General features: G+C 44.3%; 1 protein-coding gene across 2 annotated transcripts in view; it reads right to left on the reverse strand.

The window, feature by feature from the left end:
* Positions 1 to 15,649, reverse strand: part of LPCAT2 (lysophosphatidylcholine acyltransferase 2) — a 211,308-nt gene that overhangs the window by 16,782 nt on the left and 178,877 nt on the right. For both annotated transcript variants that reach the window (XR_014971930.1, XM_085636920.1), the window contains exon 12: positions 6,323 to 6,421. Coding sequence is in view for 1 of the 2 variants with exons in the window: in XM_085636920.1 (XP_085493046.1) it covers positions 6,323 to 6,421 (99 nt within the window). In the remaining variant the exon portion in view is untranslated. The remainder of the gene's footprint in view (positions 1 to 6,322; positions 6,422 to 15,649) is intronic.

Consider the following 15,649-nt stretch of genomic DNA (forward strand, 5'->3'; position numbering starts at 1 on the left):
CCCAAACATCCGGTGGAGCTTCGCCGGCGCAAGATAAGCCCTTATTTATTGACCGTTTCGAGGGTCTATCTGTGCCCTCTCCGAATCATTTCTTGTTAGCACTCAGCCTATATCTCCCTCTCAACTCCTTTGGGTAAGCGAAAATGGATCTAGCACAGTATATTCTAGGGCCCGGACAAGCCATGTAATCTTTGGCTGCCGCTACCCATGACATGGAGTGTATGTATTAGAGGATGTTGGTCCGGCTCAGTATCCGTGATGTGCAATTTTCGGCCCATTTTGGCTAACAGGAGGCCATGGGCCAGGAAGTGACCAGCTAGAAGCTCACATTCTTCTCGTAGTCTCTCGAAGAGTATGAGCGTGCCGACCTGGAACAAGGTTCCCAATGTGCCAACTCCTGCAGTCTCCCATGTCAATAGGCTCTCTCTCCCAACCATACAGCAAAAAGTGGCAATGGAACGCAACCAGATTTCAGAGGAGTTTTGGGGGATGTGTGGCAAAAGACGCAGACTGCGATGATAACTGTCACATGCTATTCGCAGCAGGTTATTGACCTCTCGGGGCGGGGGGGTCGCATGCATGGGAGGAAGGTTTACTACAAACTCAGTTCCTCAGCGAGACGTCCTGCTAACCAACAGTTGGGTCACTGAAGCTGTGCAACCAGGAAATGGGGCTCAAAGTTTGGTGCTCCGAGGCATCCCTTGTCCAACGGCACTTGCAGTTTGCGCAGTGCCACCCTATGCCTGCCCTTATCCCAGATAAAACTCCCTACGGCAGCATGCAGTGAGTGGAACATGGATCTGGGCATATGTACTGGGAGGTTATGGAAGGAGTATAATAAATGCAGGAGTACCACCAGTTTGGCTAAGGACACCATACCCAGTACTGTGAGCAGGACCGTACTCCAGAATGTCATTTGGGGTTGGAGGTGGGCAATAGCTTTAGTGAGGTTTCCATCAATGAGGTCTTGCTTTTCATGGTAAATATGTATGCCTAAAAACCGAAATGTATGAGGTTCCTAGCCAAGGGGAAGTGAATTCACCAGGAGATGTTGCTGTGGGCATGCAGGGGGCAGCGGAAACCAGTTGGCCCAGTTAACCCCCAAACCTGAGGCCACTCTGAACTCTGTTAAGATATCCTTGATGCTTTTTATGACAGCTATGCTTTTTATGACAGCACGGATATCCCGAATGTAGATTATTGCTTGTGCATGTTCAAGCATCCTTTTCTTTGCAGGGAGTGTGGTACTGCCCATGTACCAAAGTTCACAGTGCTGTATCTACATGCCTTGCAACTCGTGCAAGGAAAGAAGGCATGTATTTGCAGCACAGTTCTAACGGAATTCAAGTCACCTCTAACAGGATCCATTTGGAAAATCAATAGTCACTACACATGTAGCATGTAGCATGTACCACTGGTCACGCTATATATGTACTGATATGGCCCTGTGAACTTTGATAGGTGGGCAGTACCACACAGCCTGCAAAGAAAATAGTAATTGAAAATACACAAGCAAAGACGAACTCAGATCAACAATACACTGTAGCTTGTCACTTCAACACCTTTCACAACCAAGACTCCACCAAACTCAAATTCTTTGTAATTGATCAGAAACCCAGTCAAAGAGACTGGAGGCGACAGAGCCGTTGCTCTAAGATTAGAGTCTTGGTACATACCTGAATTAAACACTAAAACCCACAGGGTCTCAATATGAACGAGGAATTACAGTCATTTTGCATGTACTTTTCTTCTTCATCTGTCCTCTAATAGGAATTTACTATGTCCTCTTTTAGTGCATTTACTGGAATGATAAGCATAATATTTTAATCTTTTCAATTTTATTAGTCACATTTTGTTAGTCACAACTGCAGTTATTCTCTCTTCATTTCTCTTTTATCACTGTACTTTCTCACATATTCTATTATTTCCTTGCAGGGTCGCAGAACAAAGGAGAACTGTTCCTGTTCCACTCAAGCGACCAGGAAGCTAGGACACCAATAATCTTTTCTTTCATTTTATTCTGTAGATGAAATGCTGTCATTGCATTATGCTCATATGTGCCTAATTGTTTCTTACGCAGTTTATCCTTTTTGGTATTTCTGTCGAATAATATTCAGATTGCCATTTTTTCCGATGGGTCAATTTGGGCTTGCATCTAATTTAAGGCATGCCTGCCACACAGATATATATGTGGTTGCTCCTTTTATTAGAACTGATACACACTCTTGCCCAACCTAAGATATAATTTCTAACAGCAACTTAATGTTTTTATATGGTAGATCCAGTAATGTACGCACAAGATACTTGTGTCACTGAGCATTTTAGGTCTTGTATTTATGACTATTAGCCATGTAACAGTAAGCAACCAGATTGCCCTTTGAGGCTGTATATAATTGAGAAAGTGACAACATTCGTGGCAGCCTTAACAGCGTTTCCAGGGAGCCCTACCTGATCAGCTCAGCTTCAGAGCGGAACCGGGGGAACGTGACTCCTCCCTGCCGCCGCCGCCGCATCCGCTAATCCTTCTAGCGGCCGCAGTGTGCAAGGGGGACCAAAACTACACTCCCCAAGCTCCTTCGCGGCGGAAGCCCGCCAACGCTACCACCGCCAACGCCTGGGGGCGTATATCTTCACGGACTTCCCCGGCAGAGCGGGTGTTCGTGGCAGCCTTAACAGCGTTTCCAGGGAGCCCTACCTGATCAGCTCAGCTTCAGAGCGGAACCGGGGGAACGTGACTCCTCCCTGCCGCCGCCGCATCCGTTAATCCTTCTAGCGGCCGCAGTGTGCAAGGGGGACCAAAACTACACTCCCCAAGCTCCTTCGCGGCGGAAGCCCGCCAACGCTACCACCGCCAACGCCTGGGGGCGTATATCTTCACGGACTTCCCCCGCGACGCGGGACGCGCGCGGGCGACGCTGGGCTAAGCCCGGGCAAAGGGCGGGCCGTCTGAGGCCGTCCGAGGTCGGACTAGGTTGGGTTGGGCCAGGGACTCTGCCTGAAATTTCTTCTGTACCATTTATGTACCCACGAGCAGTGCGGTCTACACAGGGTAATTATTACATCTATCTGTATACTGTGCTCTAAGTGTATTGATTATCTTAGCCACCTTATTGGTCTTACGCATGCCTGGAAAAAAACAAACCCCAGGAAATAATACTTTAGATAACTACCTGATCCAAGTTGTGGCTAAAATCAATAGTGACAGGAGATCCTCATTGGGATTGGATTCATCTAACCAATCCCATATGGCCGATAAAGAGAATGGGGATTCTTTGGCTTTACACAATAGTAGTGCATGCTGTGTGGCTCATGTCCCTCTATTCGATACAGACCCCATCCTGCCTAGTGGTGTAGTCGCTCTTATTGAAGCCAATAGCGATAGTGAAGGGGTGTCAGTGATATCCACCAACATCGAGTCCCCTCCTTCTATTATCCCTGTACCAGCTCCGAGGGTTACTCGGGGTAAAAGCAAGGTTATCCAAAAAAGAGGGGGTCTAAGATCAGGCAGAAACAAAATTGCAACCCCATCGACGAAAATATCAGAGGACGAGGAGGAGGAGGTTGATCTGCCCAGTGAAGCCCATGTTACCCTTTCTAACGCTCAATTTACTAAACTATGGAGTATGATGGATACAAAAATTAAAGGTATAGTCAAACCCCTGGTTAGCAAAATTGATAAATTAACCGCCGAGGTCAACAGACTAGGTGGTTTATTAGAGAAAACTTTGGCGAAGGAAGGAAATATTACTGAAGTTGTTGTAGAGCCAGTATTGAGCAAAACAACACTTGCTGAGAATAGGGGATCTGTCTCCAATCCTGTACCACTGCCTAATGTATCTAGTGGTGCCTTTGTTGATCCACCCCCGGTTGCTCCCACTAATAATTCCAATATGGGGAAAGGGTCTTCCGAGCTTGTAGTTGAAGCCTCTCCATTAGTTCTTGTTCTTGCAAATGTTCCCCCTTTGGCTTCTGGGGAGGTCGAATCTGCCCCTTCTCTATTAAACAAATCTTTATCATGGCTTACTAACAACATGATAATAACACCTTGGGGGAAGCAACAATTAGCTGTTGAACTTGCTAATGCCAGAAGGGTTGAGTGGATTGGTAACCGCGTCAAGAGGTTCAGAGGGGATTGTGTTATTCTAACCTTCACTGACCCTGAGGTTTTATCAAATATCTTACCTAACATCTTTCCTCCACAGCGAAGGTCAACTTCAATTGTACCACTGACCCTGGACTTTTTCTATTCTCGGAAAGGAAGAGGCACAAACCCTAATATTCTAAGAACTAAATGGAATGTTGTGACCAATAGGAGTAGTAATGATGTTGGATTTCGTGAATGGGGTCTATGTGTGGAAAATAGGTTTTCTGCCCTGTCAAACCTGAATGCTTGCAATTGACAACCATCCCTCCGTTTATCTGAATCACCCTGTACTGATGAGCAGGGCCAACGAGTAGGTTCCCGTCCTGAGATTGTTAACTCGGAGGCCATAGCTGGTTTAATATCTGAAAATCTAATATATAGTGGTTTAAATGATAATGTGATGAGTGTACTTACTCCTAGCCCTAAACCTGTATTGGCACATGATTCTGGAAACTTATTATCTTGGAATGTGGCCGGGCTAGGCTCAAAGCAGGGTTGCGGTGATTGGTTTAATTTTGTTAGTAATTTTGACGTTTGTATCTTTCAGGAAACATGGGCTTGTGACCCCGTTTTCGCTTTGGGGTACTTAAACTTCTATGTACCAGCTTCTAAGGGCCCTAAAGGGCGTCCCATGGGGGGCCTTACTATATGGGTCAAACAATCTTTAAAGGCCGTTGTAAAAAACGTAGAGACTGGTCAGAAAGATTTTCAGCTCATTAGACTCATGAGTGATTTATCCTTATCCATCGATATTTATAACATTTATGCCAGAGGTGGAAACGTAGGAAAATCTGTGGTTCTTCTTGCCCTGTATAATCTCCTTGAGACACATTCAGGTGGTAAAAACATAATAATTGCTGGGGATTTAAACCGTACGTTTGAACCTCTTGATACAGGCGAAGCCTTTCTAGGTGCAGAGGAAGACAAACAATGGGACATCCCCCCATTAGATACCATCCCAGTAACTCGTTGGTCAGAGGATATTTTGGGTTTGAACGCAATGTGCCTTGAACAAGGATTAAGAGCTTTGAATGGAAGGACAAAGTCAGACAGAGTACCAGCTATGACCTTTGACAATGGGAGAAGCAAAAGTCGTATTGACTATATTATTTGTAGCTTTTCCCTTTGGCCTACTGTTAAAGACATGGTTGTAACAGAAATGCCAGAGAGTGACCATAATCCGTTATGTGTCACCCATAAATGGTGGCTGTCTGAATCCAACGCCTCTACTTCTCTGGATGATTGCCTACCCCCGCTCATTGTCCCAACAAATGATATGCGTAGGCTAAGATGGACAAGTGTTAGGACAGACCAGCAAGCTATAGATAATATAGGAGCTGCGACCGACAAGGCCATTATGGCCCTAGACGGCGAAGCCTCAAATGTCTGTTTCTCATGCAGAGTTGTTAAGCACAGGATTAGCACATCTTTCATACACAAAATATATTCTATGTGTGAGGTCTGCCTGTGCTCCAGCTGCACATGCTTTTACTTGACTGCTTCTAACTGCAGATATATGTTTAAAGGGCCACCCCTTGTGGAGATCCTAAGGTGTTAAGGGAAAAATGTTGTTTGTAAATCAAGTTAATTTAACCAAAGAAATTGTGACCACACTGATGCAATTTTTTCATTTAACCATTTCTAAAGCAGAGGGCAGAAAATACTGTGATGTGACTATCTAATTCATAGGTAGTAAAAGAGGATCAACAGACAATATCAGTGCAACCAATAAATGCTACCCTTCTATCCATGTGAGCAGGTTTTTCATATAAACATAAAAATTACGTAAGAAAAAACATTATACCTGCCCAGCCAACCCAGCTAGTACACAATATATATATATATATATATATATATATATATATATATATATACATACACATATATACATATACACACACACACGCACACACACCCCCCACCCATAGAGGCAAATTATTGAATCTTAAGTTTCAAGATATAGAAAAATGTTTTTCAAAATCTGCTTGAAAACACAATTACCTTATTTCGAATTACCATTTTTTTAAATCCTTATTTTGCTTTTGGAATCAATTGGATTACAAACAGTATTCAATGCAATAGAGTTCAGTTAATGTCATTTACACTTCACGCCTATCAGTTTTACAGAATAGATCAGGCAGCATTTGACTGCTTGAGACGGTAGTGGATATGGCTTACCTTAAATGCCAATTGAATTGTCTCTTCTGTGTTGGCAGGATTACAAAGGATATTCACGCCTATCACGTATTCTCTAAAATCGATGGAGCCATCTCTATTCTGCAGGAGAGAATGATTTTTTTTCCAAAGATTAAAATATTGAAAATGTATTAGTCAGAAACACATACGATTAGCATACTATGAAAGATGATTAGTAAATAGACATAATACTTCTGTAAAAAAGCATAAAACATGATAGTTTTTATTAAAAAAAGGCTTGAAGGAGAGAGAAATAAACATCTTTTGTCATTATTTGTAGAACACTTAAGTTCATTTAGATGAAATGCAATGATCTTCACAATTGTTGATCACTCATACAAAACGATAACTACAAACTCCCCCACGTTTAGCTTCCTAGCTAGCCTGCCAGCGTGGGAGCATGCAAAGAAATATGCCACACACAGAGTTCTGGATTGTACATCTTAATTCCTCAGCACACAATCATGTTCTGCTCTCAGATTACGTCATAACCGTTAATAACCACACCTTAACACCTCCCAACTAGTTACATACTTCCTCGTCTGAGACTGGCCAGCACCACAAGCGTCCTAGCACGAAGCCTCACAACACTATATCCCCCATTTTGTTTTCTTTGATGAGTCATTGACCCGAGTCGACCAAATTGAATGACAGGTCGACCAGATCGAATAACGGAGAGGGGTTGAAATGCACTCTGTTCATGTACCAAAGGTTCAGGTTCTGATGCTTGATCTCGACTGTCAGGCGGGACAGCATCGGTAGGTGTAGGTGTGGACGCTTATAGGGGTAGGTGTTCTAAATGTGATGAGTCCTGTGTTGTGGACTGTCCGGGACGATGTGCAGTCACCAGGTAACCTTTGCTCATCACAATCCTCAGAGAATCGACAACAAATGGAGTGTCTGTTTTCCACTTTCGCTTCTGCCTAACCAGGACTAGGTCACCTTCATTGAAGTCTGTCTCATGGTCTGTCCGACGCTGATCGGCATATGTCTTCATCTTGCACTTTCGAGAGGTGTCGGTGACACGAACCTTGTCAGCACTCAAGGATCTCTCCACTGTCCATTGTGGCAGTTTGGTTCCAGAGGCTCTCCTAAGCAGCAAGGTGGAGGAGCTTTCACCTGTTGTGGAGTGAGGAGGTGAAAGATAAGCACAGAGGGCTTGACACAGGGCATGTTTCAATTCAATCCCTCAAGTGATGCTCGCTGAATAACCCTTTTGAGTGTACCCATAAACCGTTCAACAAAACCTTTTGCTTGGGGTCACAGAAGTGTAATTTTTTGATGCTAGACATTCATTTGGACTAGGAACTCTCTGAACTCTTTTCTGTTGAACGGCAGACCGTTGTCAGATTTGAGACTGGCGGGGATATTCCATGCTACAAAGAGAATGTCCAGCCACTCAATGACCTTGTCATGGGTTGTTGATGACAAATCCTCTACCAAAGGGAAACGTAAATATTCATCAATGACTACCATGAGATGATGTCCTGGAAGCCGAAAGAAATCAACTGTAATACTTTCTCAAGCCTTCGTAGGAAGGTCAGACATGGTCAGTGGATGTTGAGTCACTTTAGAGGAAAGGCAGTTGCAAAGATAGCACTCTTTAAGGTTCCCCTCAAAGCGCTCATCTAAGTGAAGGAACCACACTTAGTCTCCTAGGGCTCTTTTGGTAGCTACAATACCACAATGTCCTTCATCGGCTAGTTCAATGACTTATTGCCTCAGACTCTCAGGTATGATAATTCTTGAGCCTCTCAAGACAAAACCTTCTTTGTTCACAGGCAGCTCATCCTGTAAATTTTTTAAATTCAACGTCAATAAGAGGTCGAACACTCCTTTTCCAGGATTGAGCCAGAATTATGTCTTTGAGGATATGCATGTTCTTGTCAGCATTTGTAACCTCTATAATCTGTTCAATTGATATGACAGCGGGCGTACTGGATTTCACAATGAAGTTGATGTACTCCTCAGCTGGCTTGGATGTCGAACTGTGACAATTTAGTGGTACTCGTGAAAAATATTCAGCAGTGATCTGGTCTTAACCCGGCTTGTGAACAATTGTGTAATCACTCTCTTGCAGTCTCACTCCACCTCTTTTTTATTTTTACTTTATTTATTAAGAATCCACAGTATCAACAAAACATCTAAACATATATTTACGATTAGATACAGTAACAATTCAATTCATTTTCCTGAATAACCCTTAATATTAATCCAACATATATACAATTGGTACAACCCAAATACAATTGGTACCCAAAAGTACAACCCAAATCACACCCCATCTCTCAATGTGAGGGGGCATCTAGGCTTTAGGATTTCCCAAGATGGTGAGTAGCGCTTGGTGATCTGTGAGGATTTTGAAATGTTTTCCATTCGGAAACACATGAATATCCTCACAGGCCCACACGACAGCCAGACTCTCCTTCTCTGGCTGAGAATAGGAACATTGTGTCTCAGACAGGCTCCGGCCGGCATGGGCCACAATGTGTCTCTGAGCATTCGGAAGACCCCCCCCAGTTTCACCGGGCTCACATCCACTGTGATCTCAGTGTGTAGTTTGGGGTCAAAGTAGGCCATCTCAGTTGTATTCTAAAATGCATGTTTTATCCTTTGGAAACTTTAATCACATTCAACAGACCGTTTTGAATGGGACATTTTGTTTTGACAACTCTTAAGGAGCACTTACAGTAGCAAAATCACAAATGTACCTTGAACAATAGCTGCCCATACCTAGAATGGATCGCTGCATGGCAACATCTTGCGGGCGGCAAGTAGCGGTCCGTACTTTTACTTTGTCAGGGTCAGGAGTCATTTCCCCAACAGAAAATATGTGTCCAAAGAATTTGAGTTAGGTCTTGTGATACTCACACTTTGCTGCGCTCAGAGTAAGACATGCATTACCAAGTAATTGGCACACTTGTGCAATAGCCTTGTCGTGCTCCTTTTGCATCGCTTCACATACTAATGTGTCATCACTGTAGTTAAAAGTATCTGTGAAAGGTTGAATTATTCGACATATAACACCCTGAAATAGTTCTGCAGCTGAAGACACTCCAAAATACAACTTTTTTATCTGAACTAACCAACACGAGTCAAATGTTCATGCAATTGTCTTCAAACGCTAGTTGTTGATGATATCCCTTGCTCAGGTCAAGATGGGAGAAAACGTTGGCACTGTTCATTTTCATGATCATTCCGCTATGCGTGGACCACAATGTTTTTCTCTCTTGATTGCTTTGTTGGCCTGGCACATATCAATACAGATGCCCTAAGCACCATCCCCGTCCTTTTTTGGAACGTCCATTATGGGCAACAGCCATGGCGTAGAAACAGTGGAGCCCTCAATGATGTCATGCTTGAACAGCATATCTAGTTCTTTCTCAACAGCTTTTTGCAAGTGGAAAGCAACTCTGCAGTGCTGCTTAGCAACAGAGCGAAAGTCTTCATTGATGTGAAGTTGCACTTTCATTGTCTTGACCCAGCCCAGGCCTTAAAATAATGACGGGAAGTGACTCATAAGTTCAGATTGAGTATAGAGGTGTGATATTGCATCAGCTTGAGATATTTTCTTCAGCACTTTTTACTCCATCATCAGCAAGGTTCTTTAAGTGCCTAGTGATTTTCATCTACCACTTCTAGGGCATTTATATCATCATCAAAGGTCTTGATCAATGCAGTCCATCCAACACCAATATTTTGCTTCTTGGTGGTGTGGAAAGGTGCTGGTGGTTTTAGAAATGCAGCTGCACCGTACTACGTGCTTCTTTTGGCAATCACTGAAAAATGTCAATATTCTGAACGCCTTTCGGTGCACTGGGTGCCACGTGCCACTTATCACGCATTGGCGGCTGAACCAGGCTTGGTCGTTCAGGTCTGATTAGAGGGTGTGAGGCACTTCCCTCGCTCATGATGGTAACTACGCTTGTACTTTCGTACCTGGTTGCAACTGCCTCTGGCATCTGCTTTGTACCAATGATGGCTATGTGTTAGGCTGTGGCTCAGTAGCTCTTCTTTTGGCCTTACCAGTGGGTTACTGGCAGGCTTTTGAATGTGCTCCTCTGTAGGTTCTTCAACTTCTTCGAGAGCTGTATGTGGGCTGGATTACACACACACCAACTTCAAACTAATTCTCAACGAAATAGGTGCATGTGGTACACACGAGGAGTTTGCGGTAGTGTTGCAAACTTTTAATGAGAGCAGTCTAGTTTCTTCGGGGCACAGATCCTCTACTTGTCACAAGTTGTAGTGTCCTCCGCAGACCAGGAGCATACAAAGAAATATACCACACACAGAGTCTGGATTGTACATCTTTATTCTTCAGCATTCAATCTCGTTCTGCTCTCATAACTGTTAATAACCACACTTTAACACCTCCAAACTAGTTACGTACTTACTTGGATAAGTCTGCCCAGAACCGCAACGGTCCTAGTAGACAAAGTCGCATGACACTACACCAGGCACTACCCATATTTAATTCAAAAATAACACAAAACTACATTTGGGTAATATTTACATAAAAGTTTGAAGGAGCTCAACCAGTGAAACGAAATCATTTTAAACAAAGCTAAATATTATTGGCAAACAATGCAGTTACACATTTATTTGTCTGATATAGATCCAATTAGCACCAGGAGCAAAACATTGGGGTCAGGCCAGATAAATCATAATACCGTCTGCTACGCTACAGATACTGCTTCAGGTTCACAAGAGGAGTATACAGTGGCTCTCAACATCACTCTGCTGCACTTGAGCCTTGTATTTGTGAGCTCCGACTAAGCAAATCAACAGCTGCTTACCTCATGGTGAGACAGAGCCTGAAAACAGCTTCCGTCTCCCTTTAGGTAATGCCACGGAAAGAAAAGCCCTCCTTGTTTTCTTGCTAAAGGATGCAGACTACACCCCTTTCCTTGATCAGAGCAAACTCGATCATCCAACGGAGTACTGAGATGTAAACATTTTTCACACTTCTGTGGTTGATTAGGCCTGCTTGCATCAAGGTAAAAAGTGGAGTCACCATCCAGCATTAGGAAAGGAAGAGCAGCTTTTATTTCTACTGCAGCACCTGAAGAGAAACATGAGCTGCACACTGTTTGTGGCCTGGAAAAGAGTTACTGCCCACATGTGCAGTCAATAACACTTAATTAGAATGTCCTAAGTTCCATTTAAGACAAATTTAGGCAAAAGGCAAATAATGGCTGGTATAGACCTGCTCCAACTTTCCGATATTTGTCCTTCTGTTTCTCCCTGTTTATTGAAGAAAATGCTGCCCTAAGTGAGTGGTATGATCTAATAGCCACTGCAACCAGGCAGATCACCAGTAGCCAGAGGTTCAAAAGAGTGACTGTTAGACCTGGCATCATTGGCGTGGGTTCCCCCCCATGTTTTTTTGCCTTTGCCTCCTGTTATACTACTGTGTGTTGGACTTCGTTTTTGCTGGTCTAGATGCTTTGGGCACTTTGCCACTGCTGTTCAGTGCCAAAGTGCAAGTGCTCCCTGTAAAATTGTTATGATGGACTGGTGATTCCATGATTGCCATATCTGATTTACTAGCCAGTCCCTAGTACAGTGCACTGTGTGCGCCCAGGGCCTGTTAATCAAATGCTGCTAGTGGGTCTGCAGCACTGATTGTACCACCCACATAAGCAGCCTGTAAATGTAACTCAGACCTGCAAAGGCAGTGTCTGTGCGCAGTTTGGTACTGCCATGTAGACTTGACAAGTACACCCACTTGCCAGGCCCTAACCTTCCCTTTTCTTACCTATGAGTCACCCCTGAGGTAGGCCCAAGGTACCCCTGTGGGCAGGGTGCAGTGTATGTGAAAGGTAGGACATGCCCAGTTGTGTGTGGCATGTCCTGATAGTGAAATACTGCCAATTTCGTTTTTCACTATTGTAAGGGCATCTCTCCCATAGGATGGAATGGGGAGTTTGCTTATAACATCTTATAAACATAACTGCCCAAATACCACTTTTAGAAAGGAAAGTAGGTATTTTCTTGCCAAACCATCCAGTGTGCCTCTGCTAGGTTGTGTATTGACTGTCTGGCTTTGGAGTGAGGGGCTTGGGATGTCCATTCTGTTCAGTCAGCCACATGGGGGTTAGGTGTGTCCTCCCTTTCCAGGGTGAGTCAGGGCTGGGCTTAATAGACTTGGGATGCATTTAGAGTAGGGGGAGGAGATTTCTTTCACACATGAATGGGCCTGGTCTGCCTAACACAATGCGGTCTCCACCTCCTGCCAGGAAGCTGCACCAGAGTGGACAGAACTGGTTCTGGCTCGGCAAAGACACACTCGTCTCCAGAGAACAAATTATTTTGTGCTATATAAAGTAGGTTCCCGACCCCTAAACTTTTAATTACTTTGGACTTCAAGAGACTGCTAAAGGAGAAGAGCTGGCTGAAAACTGGAGGAGGAGTACTGCCCCTTTGCTCTGTGCTGTCTGGGGTTGGCCTGCAGTAGCTGTTTCTACCAAGGAGAGGAACTGTGTGTGTATGCTGCTTGGGAAGTATCTCCAAGGGCTCGGAAGTGGAGCTTGCCCCCTGTTCACGAGGTCTCAGGAACAGCAAAGACCTCAGTATCATTCTAGGCACCGTCTCTGGAACTGCTGGTTTCAGTCACCGCTGGAGAAAAGGACAACCGATTCGGTCACAGAGTCCGTCGCAGGATTCAGTATGCTGAAGGCCCGCAGAAGGCACCGCAGCATGCTTGGTCTCACCAACGCCATTTGGACAATCGTCACCAAGCCGTTACTTGCACCACGTCCTGTGGGCAACGCACTTTGCAACGCCTCAACCTGCCTGGATGTCACCAACACCGTCGCTGCCTGACCGGTATATCGACCGGTACATCGACTGGCTCAGTCGCCTGCACTGCAACTTGCCAGCACCGCCTCACCCTGCGCCGTAAGCCTTGGGCTCACCGACGCCGTCTTGACGACCGCCCCCAAGTCGCTGCCTGCAGAGCATCATGAGGGCACCGCACCCTGCACTGCTTCCATTTGTTTGCAACACAACAGCGACGCTTGCCCTTGACAGACTCGCACCAACGTGTCGGCCACAACGAGAAAGGTACTGTTTACGAGTCTGTAAACACTTTAGCTGGCCCATCCAGACGCGGTCGGCTGAAAGTGTTAGACTTTTGTTGTTTCAGCATCGTGGTAGCCCCGGACAGAGCTACCGACTCGGAAGAACTGCGTTTTCCAGCAATTAAAGGTTATCTTGCAAAGTAACTATTTTTAAAGTATTGAGCGATGGATTTTTGTTGGATTTGGTCTTGTTCGGTTTAGATAAACATTACTTATTTTTCTAAACTGGTGTGGTGTCCATTTGTAGTGTTCTCACTGTATTACTGTATGTGTTCAGGAATGCTTTACATACTGCCTCTGAGATAAACCTGTCTGCTCATGCCAAGCTACCAAGGAGGTGAGCAGGGGTTATTTTAGAAGTGTCTCCTCCTTACCTTAACTAGGAAGAACGGTCCCTACTTGGACAACGTTGCAAACCATTACCAATTAGAGACCCCCCTATTTCTAACAGTGACGTATGTTCTTGACTATAATCAAACAGTTAACATGGTTAACCTCTCAACATTTTAATTTCACGCTATCTACAAAACATATGGAATAATGTACAAGGTAATAAAGAAAACGTTACTGATGAAACAATTGTCCAGTTCACAGAAAAGGGAGGTGGGAGGTTTGAAGTGGAATCAGCGGTTGGATAGACTATCCTCCAGAAAGATAGTTAACAAAGGTAAGTAATTTGTTCTTCTGATTGATACTTCTAACTGCATCATGTGAATAGATACCATACCAGTACCTCCCAAGGTACGAGGTCTGTTAAATGGCTCAGATCAAAACCTCCTGCAAGACCGAAATGACAAAATATCTATCTAGACAGACTTGACTGTGGAGACAGTAGTGCTTTGTGAACCTGTGTACCGCCATCCACGTATCCACCGAACAGATCTCCATGCTTCCATGCTAATGTAGTGGAAAAATCTTTGGCCCTGATAGAATTAGCACACAACACCTTCAGGGGGCTGCTTTTTACCAATGCGCATCAGAATTTCATGCAAGGAACAATCCATTGGGAGATGGTCCATTTTGTGCTCTGCCTTGCCCTTCTTTGCCTTGGAAAACTCTCCAAAAAGCGGATTGTCCACTCAACATTCACAATAAAGAAACGTAGCACTCTTTTAGGAGTTGCTCTTCCTACTTAGAGTGATGAGGTGGAGTAAAGAATGCCGGAAGGCTGTGGATGGTTGGGGTCCCCCACTTGGGGAGCACGTGTTGTCACTTTCGATCGCGGGTTGCCTTGCGGGTGTGGTTTTATGTTGTTGTGTTGTATAAAACGAAACCGTATTGTGGGCTCAGAGTCATGTGGCCCACGTTGTTGATACCTCCTGCTTTAGCGTCTCTGCAAAGCCAAGTGCCTCATTGTATGTATGTCATTTGCTTTTGTCACTTTAGCGGCCGGCCGGAAGGTTGTAGGCCCATACCTGTATATATTTGAGATTGCAATAAACGGTTTAAAAAAAAAAAAAAAAAAAAGAATGCCGGAAGGGTAAGAGCCTGGTTGACATGAAAAAAAGTAACCACTTTCTGTAGAAATGAAGACCGGGTCTTCAAAAAGAACTTATCTGGGAAGAAGGAGGTACAAGGTGGAGGACTGATAGAAAGAGCCTGAAGCTCATTCATGTCTTGCCAATGTTAAGGCGATGAGAAAAACAGTTTTCAAGGTCAAATGTTTAACGGTACAACCGTGCTGAGGCTCCAATGAGGTGAATATCAAGAAGGTGAAGACTTAGTTTAAGTCCCAGTGAGGCATCAGAAAGGAAGGTTGGTCTGGAAACCACACGAAAGCCAAAAGTGCTGATAAATAGCTATTAATTGTGCCCAAAACAAGACTTTACAGGGCTAGGATCAGAACAAACAAAACTTAAATTTTGCTTCAACGGGTCAACTTAGGTGCTGCACTGATCCACAAATTTATCCCAACGAGTGGCATACACTGATTTTGTAGAGGAGCGCCTCACCGCCAAGATGACATCCATGATCACAGGGTGCCAGAAGTCAACTGTAATTGATCAATCAAATAACTTTATTCACATTTGTTATATGCATAAAAGTACAGAATAAAATTTTCCTAGTACCATTTGATCAAAAAGGGATCTGAAATCAGTCATTGATCAATCTCCAAGCAGGGAGATGCACATTTTGCAGGTGAAGATACAACACCCTGCCCTGCTGCTACAACAGAAGATCTTCCCGAAGTGGCAGCTTGATTGGAGGACAGATGTTCATGCCC

This window comes from Triturus cristatus, chromosome 12 (assembly GCF_964204655.1).
Source record: "Triturus cristatus chromosome 12, aTriCri1.1, whole genome shotgun sequence".
NCBI lineage: Eukaryota > Metazoa > Chordata > Amphibia > Caudata > Salamandridae > Triturus > Triturus cristatus.